The sequence below is a fragment of the Rhincodon typus genome, chromosome 20 (genome assembly GCF_021869965.1).
Source record: "Rhincodon typus isolate 14 chromosome 20, sRhiTyp1.1, whole genome shotgun sequence".
Lineage (NCBI taxonomy): Eukaryota > Metazoa > Chordata > Chondrichthyes > Orectolobiformes > Rhincodontidae > Rhincodon > Rhincodon typus.
In genome coordinates, this window is record NC_063351.1 from 35,968,437 (window position 1) to 35,982,381 (window position 13,945).

Consider the following 13,945-nt stretch of genomic DNA (forward strand, 5'->3'; position numbering starts at 1 on the left):
CCCCACTAGCCCCACTAGCCCCACTAGCCCCACTAGCCCCACTAGCCCCACCAGCCCCACCAGCCCCACCAGCCCCACCAGCCCCTGCACCTTTTACTGCAACCGCAGGAAGTGCTACACCTGCCCCTACACCTTCCCCTCACCTCCATCCAAAGACCCAAAAAAACCTTCCACATCAGACAGATGTTCACCTGCACATCCGCTAATGTGGTCCATTACATCTGCTGCTCCCGATGTGGCCTCCTGTACATCGGTGAGACCAAGTGGAGGCTCGGAAACCGCTTTGTAGAGCACCTGCGCTTGGTTCGCAACAAACGACAACACCTTCCAGTCGTGAACCACTTCAACTCCCCCTCCCGCTCCCTGGATGACATGTCCATCCTGGGCTGCCTCCAGTGTCACAACGACACCACCCAGAAACTGGAGGAGCAGCACCTCATACTCCACCTTGGGAGCCTACAACCCAATGGTCTCAATGTGGACTATACTAGTTTCAAAATCTACCCCCTCCCCCCCCAACCACCCCGGCCTCATCCCATGACCAACCCTCCCTCTCATCCCCGCCTCCTTGACCTGTCTGTCTTCTCTCCCACCTATTGACTCATCCCACCTCACTGACCAATCCCCACCACTGCCTACCTGCACTCCCCTAATGCCATCCCACCTACCTTACCTAGCCTCACCCCTCCTCTCTATTTATTTCAGAGCTCCCTTCCCCCTCCCCCATTTCTGAAGAAGGGTCCTGACCCGAAACATCAGCTTTCCTGCTCCACTGATGCTGCCTGGCCTGCTGTGTTCCTCCAGCTCCACACTGTGTTATCTCTGACTCCAGCATCGGCAGTTCTTACTATCTCATAGTTAAATAATGGTTGGGAACAAGAGTAAACAATTTAGCGGTTTGAGCTTGTTTAGCCACCTGATACAATCCTAATTCTGAATGTGCTGTCAATTCCAGTTTTCTATCTTCTTCCTCACTTGCAGGTTCATCCTGTAACATCAGATATTGGGAGTGGAGTGAAAATCATGCTATATTTGGTTCCTGAGTAACTGATTATTTCAGAAAAATCTAGCCCATAACTTACTTGGGCTACTTATTCAGTGTCATACAGCCTACTGTCCTTTAGAAACAGGGATTCAGTAGTCAGATTTGTCTGTTCCATTAGACTTCCACCTGGATCACAGCTGGGTTCTGGCTGGAATAGCTGAGTCATTTCAGGACATAATATTTAATTGAAGATAACTTGAAATCATTAACATCTGTCGGTGTTTGACCTGTCTTGAAAGAAGTAGGTAAATCTTTTAAGAAAATAAATCTTCATGTCTGCAAGTAAAGGCCAGAGAGATTTGGTGGCTGGATCTTCTGCTTGTGTCCTCAACATCTAACTAAATTCTACCTATTAAATGGGAAATCATAGGTTGATGACAGCAGAAGCAGAAAATTCCGTCAGTAAGTCCATCAACATTGGAAAAGGCAAGTTATTATTTAGGGTGCTGACCTTTCATCAGAAGTCCAATGTGTACTCCTAGTTGAATATTACTAGCTTACAAGAATGTCCATTGAGATCACTGATGTAGTGTGGAGTAATTTTAACAGCCAGCTTAGATTTAATACATACGTAAACGATGTAATCTATACATGCTCCTGTATCTTGATTTTAATCATCTGCTTTAAGTTCTTTGTCAAATAAACATATTTCACAATTTACAGTTTCCTCGTGACATCCTGCTGTTAGAAATCTATCTGCTGCCTGAAACTCATTTCCCCTTAAGACCTTACTCATTTTAAATGCCAGCAGCTCAGTCTGTTTGAAAGGACATGAAATATCCGTGTTTTCTACAATGCCCAGATTATTTCCATTATTAGTGTTAAAATAATTCCCCTGTGTATTTCTCCTTAAAATGCCTTTGATTATTCAAAAAGTCTCATTAAAACAACAGTCTGATCTCTTGCTTTGAGTAAATCTCCATTTTTTTTTTAAATTAACATTTGCTTCCATCTCATGATCTCAATTGCTTGTATGTTGGTTGATGCAAACTCTTAGATATGCATTTTTTTAAATTACCTTTTAAACTATGAGATGTTGAAAGCATTTTCATCAAAAGCTATCAAAGCGAGTAAGAAGCATATGAAAATTATGTAATATTGACCCATTATCTATGAGCAAGTTTAAAGAATGTTTTGATTATTTATCATCTAATAGGAGTGCACACAGTTTGTATGACTTTACTATAAGGGCATTTTGAATGCAATTTCATTAGGAAGCTACAGGGAGGCAAATAGAATAATTAACCTTAAACTAACATTTAAATATGCATTTTAAATCCTAAATACATTCGTTAAAAATGAGATTAAAGCCTGAAGTGACAAGTTGCACCAAATGCATGCACCTGGAAGTCACCCATCTGCTTGATACCCTGATTATTGGATTTTACAGCAAGGAAACTGACCAGCTTTTAAAAAGCTTCTCCACAATTAGCCCAAACATTATTACCGACTCAAAAATTATGTAATTAAGTTTTGACGATGTCCTTCTCGTGTTCTGAGCCCTAGCCATGGTACTCAGCCTCCTGATATATAACACCACAGGTATGTCTTGTACAGAAAACATGGGACAAATCCAACCCGGCCAATTACCATCCCATCAGTCGTAGAGTCAGAGAGATATACAGCACGGAAACTGACCCTTTGGTCCAACTCGTCCATGCCGACCAGTTATCCTTTATAAATCATTTGCCAGCATTTGGCCCATATCCCTCTAAACTCTTACTGTCCATATACCCATCCTGATGCTTCAATTCTCCATCATCAATAAAGGGATGGAAGATGTCATTAACAGTACTATCAAGTAATTCTTAGTAATAACCTGCTCACTGGTGCTCCGTTTGAATTCTGCCAGGGCCACCCAGCTCCTGACATCAATATAGCTTTAGAAACATAGAACTAGAAGTAGGCCATTCAGCCCCTTGAGCATGTTCTACCATTCAATGAGATAATGCAGGCTTAATTTGTATAATCTTTCCTCATAAATTAACCCCTGAAGTCTAGGTATCATTCTTGTAAACCTATGTTGTACTTGCTCCAAGGCCAATATATCCTTCCTAAGCTGTATTGCCTAAATCTGCTCATTGTACTTCAAGTTCAACCATATACAAAAAATAGCTGAATTCCGGAGTTGAAGTGTGACTGACTGCCATTGACATCAAGGCTGCATTTGACCAAGTGTGGCATCAAGGAGCCCCAGCAAAACTGGAGTCAATGGCAATCAAAAGGAAAACTTTTCACTGGTGTGAATCATACCTGGTACAAAAGGAAGATGATTGTAGTTGTTAGAAGTCCGGCATATCAGCTCCAGGATATTTATGCAGGAGTTCCTCAGGGTAGTGTTAAACAAGTGCTAGCCAGTGATCAACTCCAACAAGAGAGAATTTAACCATTACCCCTTGACGTTTGATGATATTACCATCACTGAATCCCCCACGTCAATATCCTGAGGGTCACACTGATCTGAAGCTGAACTGGATTGACCATTAGAAAAACTATAGCTACAAGAGCTGGTCAGAGGTTAGATCTCATCTAGCCTCAACTCCAATTTCCTGCCTGCTCCTCATAACATTTCAGATCACTTTACTCCCAATGTTGTCACAAGACTTATGTTTTATTTCTCTACTGAGCCTTGTGGTCTAATATTTATGTCCTGTGGTCTCCCTTTACACACTCTGCAAACTCATAGGTGCAGTTCAGATGACTTGGATGGCGAAGTTCTGAAAATGTTTAAATGAAATGGCACAGAGCACACACAATCTGTCAGGCTGATATTCTAGGCATGGTCCAGGACTCTTGGAGCGTATTGGGGAAATGGGGTCCTTAGTGGCGTCTGAAACAAAATAAATTTGGGTTTTATAGAAGGTTTTGCCTTTCACACTTCCAGGCAGTGCATTCCAAACCCTTTCTACTTACTGTGAGAAGATGGTTTCTCTCACCTCATATTTGCTTCTCTTTAAATCTGTATCTTCTGGTTCTCAATCTCTTTTCTGAGCTGGAATAGTTACTCCTTATCTACTCTGTCTAGCCCCATTGTGATTTTGAAAATTGTTCAAATCTCCTCCTTGCCTTCTCCTCTCCATGAAAAGTAATCCCAACTTCTCACATCTTTCTTCATCCCCGGAACCGTTCTTGTAAACTTCTTCTGCACTCTCTCCAATCCAGTCACATCCTTTTTATTGTGTGGCACCTAGAATTGTACTCAGTGCTCCAGCAGAAGTCTAAACTGTGTCCTGTATTAGTTCATCTCAATCTCTGTGACGTTGTACACTGTGTCCCTCAAGTAGTGAATGTTTTATAAACAGCACTCTCTACCTGTCCTGCCACCTTTAATGACTTAAATGCATTTTTTGCATTTCATTCACACGATGAGGGCACCGCTGGCTAGGTCAGCATTTATCGCCCATTGCTAATTGCCCGTTAGGGGCAGTTAAGAGTTACCCACATTACTGTGGGACTGGAGTCACATGTAGGCCAGACCAGGTAAGGATGGCAGTTCCCTCCCTAAAGGGCATTAGTGAAGCAGATGGGTTTTTCCAACAATTGACAATGGTTTCATGGTCATCATTTGACTCCTAATTCCAGATTTTTGAATTTGAATTCCACCATCTGCCTTGGTGGGTTTGAACCCAGGTCTTCAAAACATTATCTAGGTCTCTGGATGAACAGTCCAGTGATATTACTACTTAGCCATCGCCTCCCCTGATGTGATGATACAACCAGGTCTCTCTGCTCCTACGCAACCTTTAGAATAGTACCCTTTCTTTTATACTGTTTCTCCATGTTCCTTGTACCAAGGTGTATCACCTGAATCTTCATGCTAACAACAGCTACACCAAATGGATTGCAATGGTTCAAAAGGGCTGCTCACTATAACCTTCTAAAGGGCCATGAAAGATATGTAGCAAATACTGGTCTTATTAGTGGTACACACATCCCGTGAACAAGTATTTTATTTTAAAATCAGCTTTTTGTGGTGAGCTAAGTTTGTATCAATTGTGAAAAAACAACTATACCATTTATCTGCATGATGGAGACCAAATGAAGATTGGGTGGCCATTTTGCATAACGCCTCTTTTCAATCTGGAGACATAACGCTGAGCTTCCTGTAGCTTGTCATTTCAATTTTTGACTTGCCCCCATCTGACCATTATGTCCTTGGCCCGCTAGAGCATTTCAACGAAGCTCAACAGACCTCACAGAACAGCATCTCCTCTTTCTAATTGACAATCTGCAGCCTACTGGATTTTAAACTTTGAGTTCAACCATTTTAGATCCCCATTTTTGCCTACATTTTGTGGAGCTTTTTTTTCCTGGTTCTGTTTTCTTCTAGTTTCTTCCTTTACTTTTTATTTGGACAGCTGCAATTGAGTCATTCACCCCTCTGTTAGAAGCAACTTCACTTGGCCAGAACCCATTCCTATTTTTCCTTAATTCTAATGAAGTGTTATTGATCTGAAACGTTAACTGTTTCTCTCCTCACAGATGCTGCCTGACCAGCTGAATATTTCTAGCATTTTCTGCTTTTATCTTATAACATAATGCCAGTCAATGTATCTCAGTAGTCCGGCAGGCTGCAAAATGCCATTTCATTAAGCTAACAGCACAGTAGCACAAATTCAATAGCAACATTTGGATATCTATATTCAATCATGCATCTGCCACTTAGCTGAACTTGCTGTACTGTTTATACATCATTAATGGTGAGCACCATTAGCCTCACATAATTTTGACGCCAAATTTTGGCCCATTCCATCCCTTCTGCGAGTAGATTACCCTGACCATCACTATTCTTTTTTCAGTTCAGTGTAATTACTTGGTTGAATGCAATAATTTGAGAGCAGGGTGCTTCCTATCTTTGAGAGAGTGGAAAGCTGAGCTAGCTATATTGTACTACAATTAGATAATTATCATTAGCCCTACAACACACATACGCATTCGGCTTTTGGTTTGTGAATAAATTGTTGTCTTGGTATAAATACAGGAGAAATGCTGTAAGTAAAACAGCATTTATAATGTGAATCCTTATGTGATATTAACTGCTTTTTACATTCACTGTCTAATTCGTTACAAGTTAATAGGAATACAGTAGCAGTGAAGTTGAACTAATAAGCAATGAATGTTCATATCTGCTCCCATGAATAGTTCATTAGAACTTAGATTTCAGAATCATAGGTTGGAATTCAATCAGCTTTGTGAAGGCAGCTTTGGAGATGTGGTTGCGATTTTAAAATGTATGCATTGAGTATTCTATTCTCACATACTCCCAACTCCGAACAGTCTCATTATGTTGAATCTTCAGCTGCTGGCCATTCTTGTGGAGATGTCACCTTCCATAATGGTAGATGGCCTGGCAGCTGTGGTCATTATTTAGTTAAAGTTTATTTGATGGGTTCAGAAAGGGACTGTATCTTGAGATCCACTATTGGTGCAATCTACTGTCTGGCAGGCTCTCAGCTACCTGGAATTTGGGCACTTACATTGGCCTTCCTGCCTACACATTTCACCTATATAATTTTAAATTAAATGTGCCTCTCAGGGACAGCCTGTTAATTACTTGCCTTCAAGAGCATTGTGTAGGCAGGCAGACCAGATAAACTGTATGAACTATCCATTAAATTGCACTTGTCCTTTAATTGAATAATCTAGTAAATGTATGTTCTCTTTACAGTTAAGTGCACTTTCTCCATACCCACTACATACCCTCAGATCTTCCACGCTGGCTCCATATTCAATATGCCCCTTCATTGCTTCCATGCATATCTGCTTACTTAGTATCACTATGAACAGAACTCACAAGCCAGAAAGTGGCATTGGGAAGCCTTTGAAGTGCTTATACAGTAAATAAATGGACAATTGTCTATTTAAACTCCACTGAAAATATTGCTCATCTTAGAACGTCATAAAGCTGTCATTAAAACACAACCATTTAATGTCGGTATTAAAGAACTCACTCCCTTTAAGTGCTCATAGATTTGTCAAAACAAATAAATAATTAAAAAACTCTTAAAAATATATTAATCTCTTATCTGATCATAGCATTGTCAAACAAACAAAGCTCACAGTCCAATTCACAATTATGTAATCAACTTCTGCTGAGCTATATCCATTTGTGGTAATTGGAGCTCAGCCAAGTATTCATGACACGTTCTACATTGCACAACTATAGTAGGTCCTCCAAAACTCAATATAATGTAGCATTTAAACTTGTTTGAGCTACCTGTTCATTTCTTCTAAAAAATCAACAGATAAGCTTTTGACAAAATAAGTTAGGCATCAGTTTCTTTTATTTTTCCAATGCTTAACAGATGTCTGGACTGTAAATCAATGTGAAAATCCAAGGAAAAGATCCAGACACATGGATATCTGATCATTGATACACATTGAATGCAGAAAAGCACATTGTCTGATTGAGAAAGTACTGAAAGAAAGTAATGCACCTGGACACTTTTATACTGCTCAATTTACTGGTCACTTATCTTTTAGGGACAATGTGTTCAAACCTACTTAACATCATATAATATCTAATTATGACATTAAATGTTGTCAAGAACTTTTGAACTCTCTCTAAAATGTTTCCAACTCCAAAGTTTTCCCCACAAACAGACTAATCTAACATGTTTTACACAGGCTTCTGGAATCTGCCTGCCTCAAGTAGGAAAATGAGGCAGGTATTTAAAAAGGCTAAACATGATATTACCAACGTACAGAGACAACAAGGTGTAGAGCGGGATGAACACAGCAGGCCAAGCAGCATCAGAGGAGCAGGAAAGCTGACATTTCGGGTCTAGACCCTTCATTACCTGAGTACACATTCGTTCTCAACTTGCCAGTTTTTCCATGCTGATCAAAATGGTGGCCAGCAGAAATTGACTGGGAAGTGTAAATTTATGGTTCTGTTCATCCATTTTCTGCTGTCCAACATCAGTTTCTCATGCTGAGCTGGCAAAATCTGACAAAGATATTTGAGTTAAATAATCTCAATTATATTGTATCACAACCTTTTTATATCTGGAGATTTAGCATCTTTCAAAGCATGTTGATTCTTTTATTCCTTTACGTCAGCTCTTTAATGCTACTGCTGGTTTTGACTTTCAGGCTCAAGAAATTTGCAGCTGGATTACTCCTTGGTCATTGAAGAGCTGAACTTTATTTCATGGAACTTTGTTGATGAAAAATAATAAAATTAATAAAATAATGCTTATATGAAACACTGAAGTAAAATTCATGATAGTTTCCTGCAGAGTTTTTCAATGAACTTTAATTTATTTGAACTCATTCACATAGTATACACCAATTAAAGCTGAATTAAAACTACTTCACCTCGTTCTATCTCAAAAACAATGTGGTAAATTAGCTTTTATAGTTACAACCTGGATTTGGAAATGAAGATTAGCATGCGTACAACAATGTGCTGCATCAAACATGACTGTAGGCCTTATTTTAAAAACTGAAGTCAGGCAACATCTCATTTACAGGAGATATTGTATTGACATCACAATTTTATATCACTTTTACTCCGATGTCTGCATTAAATATGTTCTAACACAATCTACTTTTCAGAGCATCTGTTTTACTACAATGTCTAATTCTTGTCATGATCCTAACTACACTACCTTCGGTACCATGGATAAAGAAATTGAGCTAAAGAATCTCAGTGTTCAGATTGCCTTGGAATGGATTAATGGGCCACTGAATTCCCTACTAAAAGGGCTTTTGCCAGCCAATCAGACACAAGTGGACAAATTTCTGAGGTACAGGTTTAGTTCTTCTAAATGAATTGTTCTTTTAAACTTCTGTAATGAAATTTCTTGCATATAGCCTGTACGTTATGTTTTGTGTGTGAAGACTGCTGTACCACAAGCATGGAGGCTACAATCAGCTGTCGTTCAACTACAGTGGGTTGGTGATATCGTTCAGATGTCAGATACCAGGCTCCCAAAGCAGGCCCTCTTCTCACAGTTCAGTAAGGGCAGATGGAATAGAGGAAGTTACAATAAATGCTTCAAAGATGTGCTGGAAGCCAACACGAAAAATGCAATAAACATAAAGAGTTGTGGATGTTGAAAATCTGAAACAAAAGTCAAGTGCTGGTGAAACGCAGCAGATCTGACAACATTCGTGAAGAGCAACAGATTTAACGTTTCAAGTCCATTGACCCTTCATTAGAATATGATCTAAAAAATGCAATATTGACATTACCTCCTGGGAGACCATCGACCTGGACCAAACTAGATGGAGGCTGAGTCTATGGGAAGAAATACAGTATTTTGAGGCCTAATGACGATAAAATGAAGAACAGAAGCAGGAGTGATGAAAAGGCAAACCATGACATGAACTAATTGTACATAAACAGACATCACACTTGACAACAAATATCCTACGTATTATAAAGTTTGTAGCCACTGAATCAGCCTCATTAGCCATCTTAGGACACTCGGCCTGGCTATGAGACATAGTTTCCTGCAATGATACAGAGGGAGGGATTGTGTATTATGGAAATGAGTATGAATGTGAGAGGCATTAGTGATGACATAGGTTCAGGAGATATGGTAAGGTTACCCCAGTGAATGCATTGGATGTGCAGAGGACAGGAATGGTAAGTAGTTCAGGAGGTTGATATGCAGGAGAGCCATTGAGTGGACATGCTGCATGTATGCGTGAGACTGTAGCCCATGAAACGTGGTAAAGGGTGTGTGAAATGGCCCACCATGAATCCCACTGACAGAAAAAGCTGCCAAAAGATTTGAAAATTCAGTCCACTAGATCCTCAGAAGTCTTGACAGGGTGAATGTGGAAAGGAGTCATAGGAGAATTTAAAACTGAAGTTCACTGTTTAAAAGTAAGGGATTTAAGACCGAGATGAACAAAATGTTTCCTCACAGAGGGTCATGAGGCTTTGGAAATCTCATCCTTAAAAGGTGGTAAAAGTAGCGTCTTTGAATTTTTTTAATGGTTGAGTTAGATTCTTGGTAAGTATGAAAATAAAAGATGATCCGGGTTGGGCAGGAATGTGAAGAAATCAGATCAGCCATGATCTGATTGAATGATGGAGTTGGTTCAAGGAGCCATGTGGCCCTCTTCTGCTCCCAATTCGTATATTCAGATGTATAACAGAAGGAATAGAAAGAAGCAATGTATACATAATGACACAGTTCTAAAGATAGAGGGACTTGCTGAGTTATGGATATTAAATGGAGGAATGGGACTGACTGCATTGCTTTACAGACATCTGACATGGCATTGACAGGCCATGTGATCTCCTGTGGTGTAAAAACTCTATGACTTCATGTGAGGCCATTTCTTGTAATTTAATGGTGTGCAAATTAAATCCTTTCCTTACCAGTTAGTACGTGACTGAATTATCCTTTTAATTCAATCAATAGTTCATTTTATTATGCAGCAATCTGCAAATGTGTCATTTGTTTTAACACAATCAGTGAGTTATCTTGTTTACACTACAGTTTTTTCTAGGAGAAACAGTTTGAACCAGTCTCTTCAATATTTGACTTGTGCTCTGGGAGTCCCGTAGGCTGTTAACCATTCATTTTCAGTCCATTTTACAGCCCCTTAGTCAACAAATGTATTGGCACTAATTTAAGGTTTTTGTCTTTAACTATTACTGTTGTGTGTTAGTAGTGATTTGCCAATTCAGCATAGTGACAATTCTGAATTTGCTGTTTGTAGTGAATATTTTCAAAGAAAAGTAGAAGAAGATGAAGAGCAAAAGAAAAAAGATGCTGAAGTAGAGGAGGTTGTACCAGAGCCTGAACAATCTGTTTCAACCAACACTGTTCCTGTAGTAGACAAGAAAAAAAAACCTCTTAAAGGTCAGTCTAATTTTGAGAAGTATTTCCATAAACATGGTTGGCCTTGATATTAAAAATAGTTGATTGAATACTAAAAGTAAAAATGCATTCTGACCCCATAACTTGTATAATTGTATCAGAGATACTAGGAACTGCAGATGCTGGAAAATCTGAGATAACAAGGTGTAGAGCTGGATGAACACAGCAGACCAAGCAGCATCATAGGAGCAGGAAGGCTGACGTTTCGGGCCTAAAAGTGCAGCTATCATTCAGCCACTTCCCCATGGCAACCTTCTCTGAAAATGTTGAGACTGATAATACGTTATATTTTTATGTTTTACATTTGGACTTTCACATGATCAGTGATTTGTACAGGTATCAAACCTGTGAGAAAATAGTCCAGAAAAAAAAAGCAATAAAAGTACTCTGTAGAAGTGCAGGTGGCAGTTAGTTGGAGATTGAAAGGACAGGAATAAACTCATTTGGTTAAATAATAAAATGAGTATATAACAAAAATAATGAACAGTAGTTGTCACTACTGTTTCTCTTAACTGTTCAATTGATCTTTATCAAACAGAATTTCCAAAAGGTAGAACTTCAGAAGCCCATTTTTGAAAAGTTATGTATTCACTTGCTCTCCTACAATTTCAGATATCTTCACACATCTTGCATAGCATCTTTTCAATCTCTGAAAGAGATAGATAACCTTTGAAGGTCTTTAATGCAAAATTCGGCTAAACATTAATATGATTAATATGTTTTATACCCAAGGAAATGCAACACTTCTGAATATACGTAATTGATTTTGGCTTGCTATCATTTTTGGTGTATATGTGAGACAAAAATTTCAAAAATAAACGTCCTGATGACTTCCCATCATCTCCTTAGTTTTGGCATTGAAGGAGATATACAGCTACAGCCAGAAATGGATGGGAAACTCATTAACATATTTAAATGAGCTTCTTTGATTTGAATTTAATCTTGATGCCATTTTGATATCTAAATGTGCAGGACCTGTTCTGTGCAAGCTGTGCTTAATCACGTTGAACAGCATAGAATCCTGTAAGGGGGAAGCCACTTGACAAAGCCAAAAAAATGGATTTGTTGTGACATTTTTGAGGAAAATGAATGTTCTTGCCTGTAGCTCATCTAAAGACCTATCAGTCATTGGCTGTCCATCTGCCACTACCATTAATTATCCAGAATAAACTGAGCCAACTTGCCCTCTAGGTGGTCCACTGAATTTCTCATCTGTCACTCAGTTTGCCCCTCCAATCATTAGTGGTTCTATCAATGCTTTTTAGCACCTGCCGCATGATTCAAGCTATATAAAAAGAACATTTTTTTAGGAAAATGATTTTCCAAATGCTTTAATTTCGTTGTTCACACATTAAAATTTCAAGAATCAAATGAGTTAGGGAGAAATTTAGAATGTAAATGTCTGCAATGAAAAGTAAGATACATTACTCATAAAAATCATCATTGTCAATCATTCCAATGTGGAGAGGCAGGCAATTTCATATTTTTTAATTTAAAAAGTCATGATGCATAGAGTGATACTGGTAACCTCAGCACTTGAGTTGAGGCAGGTGAAAATAGGCTAATCTTGCTCCCAGTCAGTGTGCAAAATGTAAAAATGTTTGAGCATTTTGTGAGGAAGGAATTGGGTTCAGTTTTGATACTAAATAGCCTGCTGATGGTCACCATCAAGGCTTATACAAGAAGAATGGTTAATTAGGTGAAATATTGGAACATGGTTGGTGTTTGTGGAATATTCCAGGAAGGTCTCAATGTCTTCAAGTGTGGAGGTTGGAAGGTAATACCAAACTGTTTAGAATATTGTTCTTTTACCCCAGAAACACTACGACATCCAAGCTAGCGTCATTAAAATTATTTTCATATTATTCTTTAAATGATGATTGATCTGTACTGATTGAAAAACTTGAAATCAATGATGTTGTTCTTTAAATGGGTCAATTTAAAATGGCTCGGCTTCCTCTATCCAATATACCAAAGTGATGGATAGGAAAATGTCTATCTAGACTGTCCCACATAATCAAAATGCCCTTTGCATCATGATGCAGATAATCTAATACCACTAATTAACTGATAAAACAATTGGAAAAAAAAATTCTTCTATTCCAATGGATGATCAAAGATAGTCCTAAAGGTCATATTTATTGTATTTATATTACAGCCAAGAAAAGTATTGCTCCAGAGAAACCAATCAAACCCCGCGAGCCACCAGAAAAATGTTTTCCTGGTGCTGTGGCTATTGGTGTTGTATCATTGGCGGTGGCTAAGGCTGCAGTTAAACTTCAGAATACGTCTTTGTTTTTACATATTGCTGCCCTGAATCACGTAAGTGGAATATTAAATTATTATTCCTCATCAACTTCCAAGTTTATTCTGTTCATAATTATTGTAAAAAATACAAGCTGCAACTATGTGAAAACTTAACCAGCATCTTTTGAGCCATGCAACAGAATAGCCAAAGGTCCCATGTATGTAAATATCCCATTCTCAGAATTTAAAGGTTTAACATTTCACATCATACTTTAACAAATGTCAGTAACATGCTTTATAAATTTATTCATTGTAAAGTATTTGTGAAATTGTTTGGTATTCAATGTAAATGCGAGTTTAAAGGCAATGTTGCACAGACCTTTAAGATACTATTGAATTCTTGAATGGATAAGGATGAAATAAGTCAAGACCTTGTGGAGATTGATCCAAAATTATATGGAATATGAAAGTGAAGCAAACAGTAATGGTTTTCTACTTGATTTAATAAAACTGCAGGAGGCTGTAGATTATAAAGCATTGTAATAGGGAGCATGTATTAGCATTGTCATTAGCATATCATCTCCATGCATCTCACTTTCGACCACTGTAGTCGTAAGCTCAGTACAGCTGAAATGTAAAAATACTGGTTCAGAGATAGTAGGAACTGCAGATGCTGGAGAATCTGAGATAACAAGGTGTAGAGCTGGATGAACACAGCAGGCCAAGCAGCATCAGAGGAGCAGGAAAGCTGACATTTCATTTTTCTGAAGAAAGGTCTAGGCCCGAAACATCAGCTTTCCTGCTCCTC

At 38.7% G+C, this 13,945-nt stretch overlaps 1 protein-coding gene across 1 annotated transcript in view; it reads left to right on the plus strand.

The window, feature by feature from the left end:
- The window catches only part of eno4 (enolase 4), a 43,733-nt gene that overhangs the window by 9,767 nt on the left and 20,021 nt on the right, over nucleotides 1-13,945 (plus strand). Inside the window, exons 3-5 of the mRNA XM_048608976.1 lie at nucleotides 8,606-8,796; nucleotides 10,730-10,872; nucleotides 13,049-13,212. Of these exons, the coding sequence (XP_048464933.1) occupies nucleotides 8,606-8,796; nucleotides 10,730-10,872; nucleotides 13,049-13,212 (498 nt within the window). The remainder of the gene's footprint in view (nucleotides 1-8,605; nucleotides 8,797-10,729; nucleotides 10,873-13,048; nucleotides 13,213-13,945) is intronic.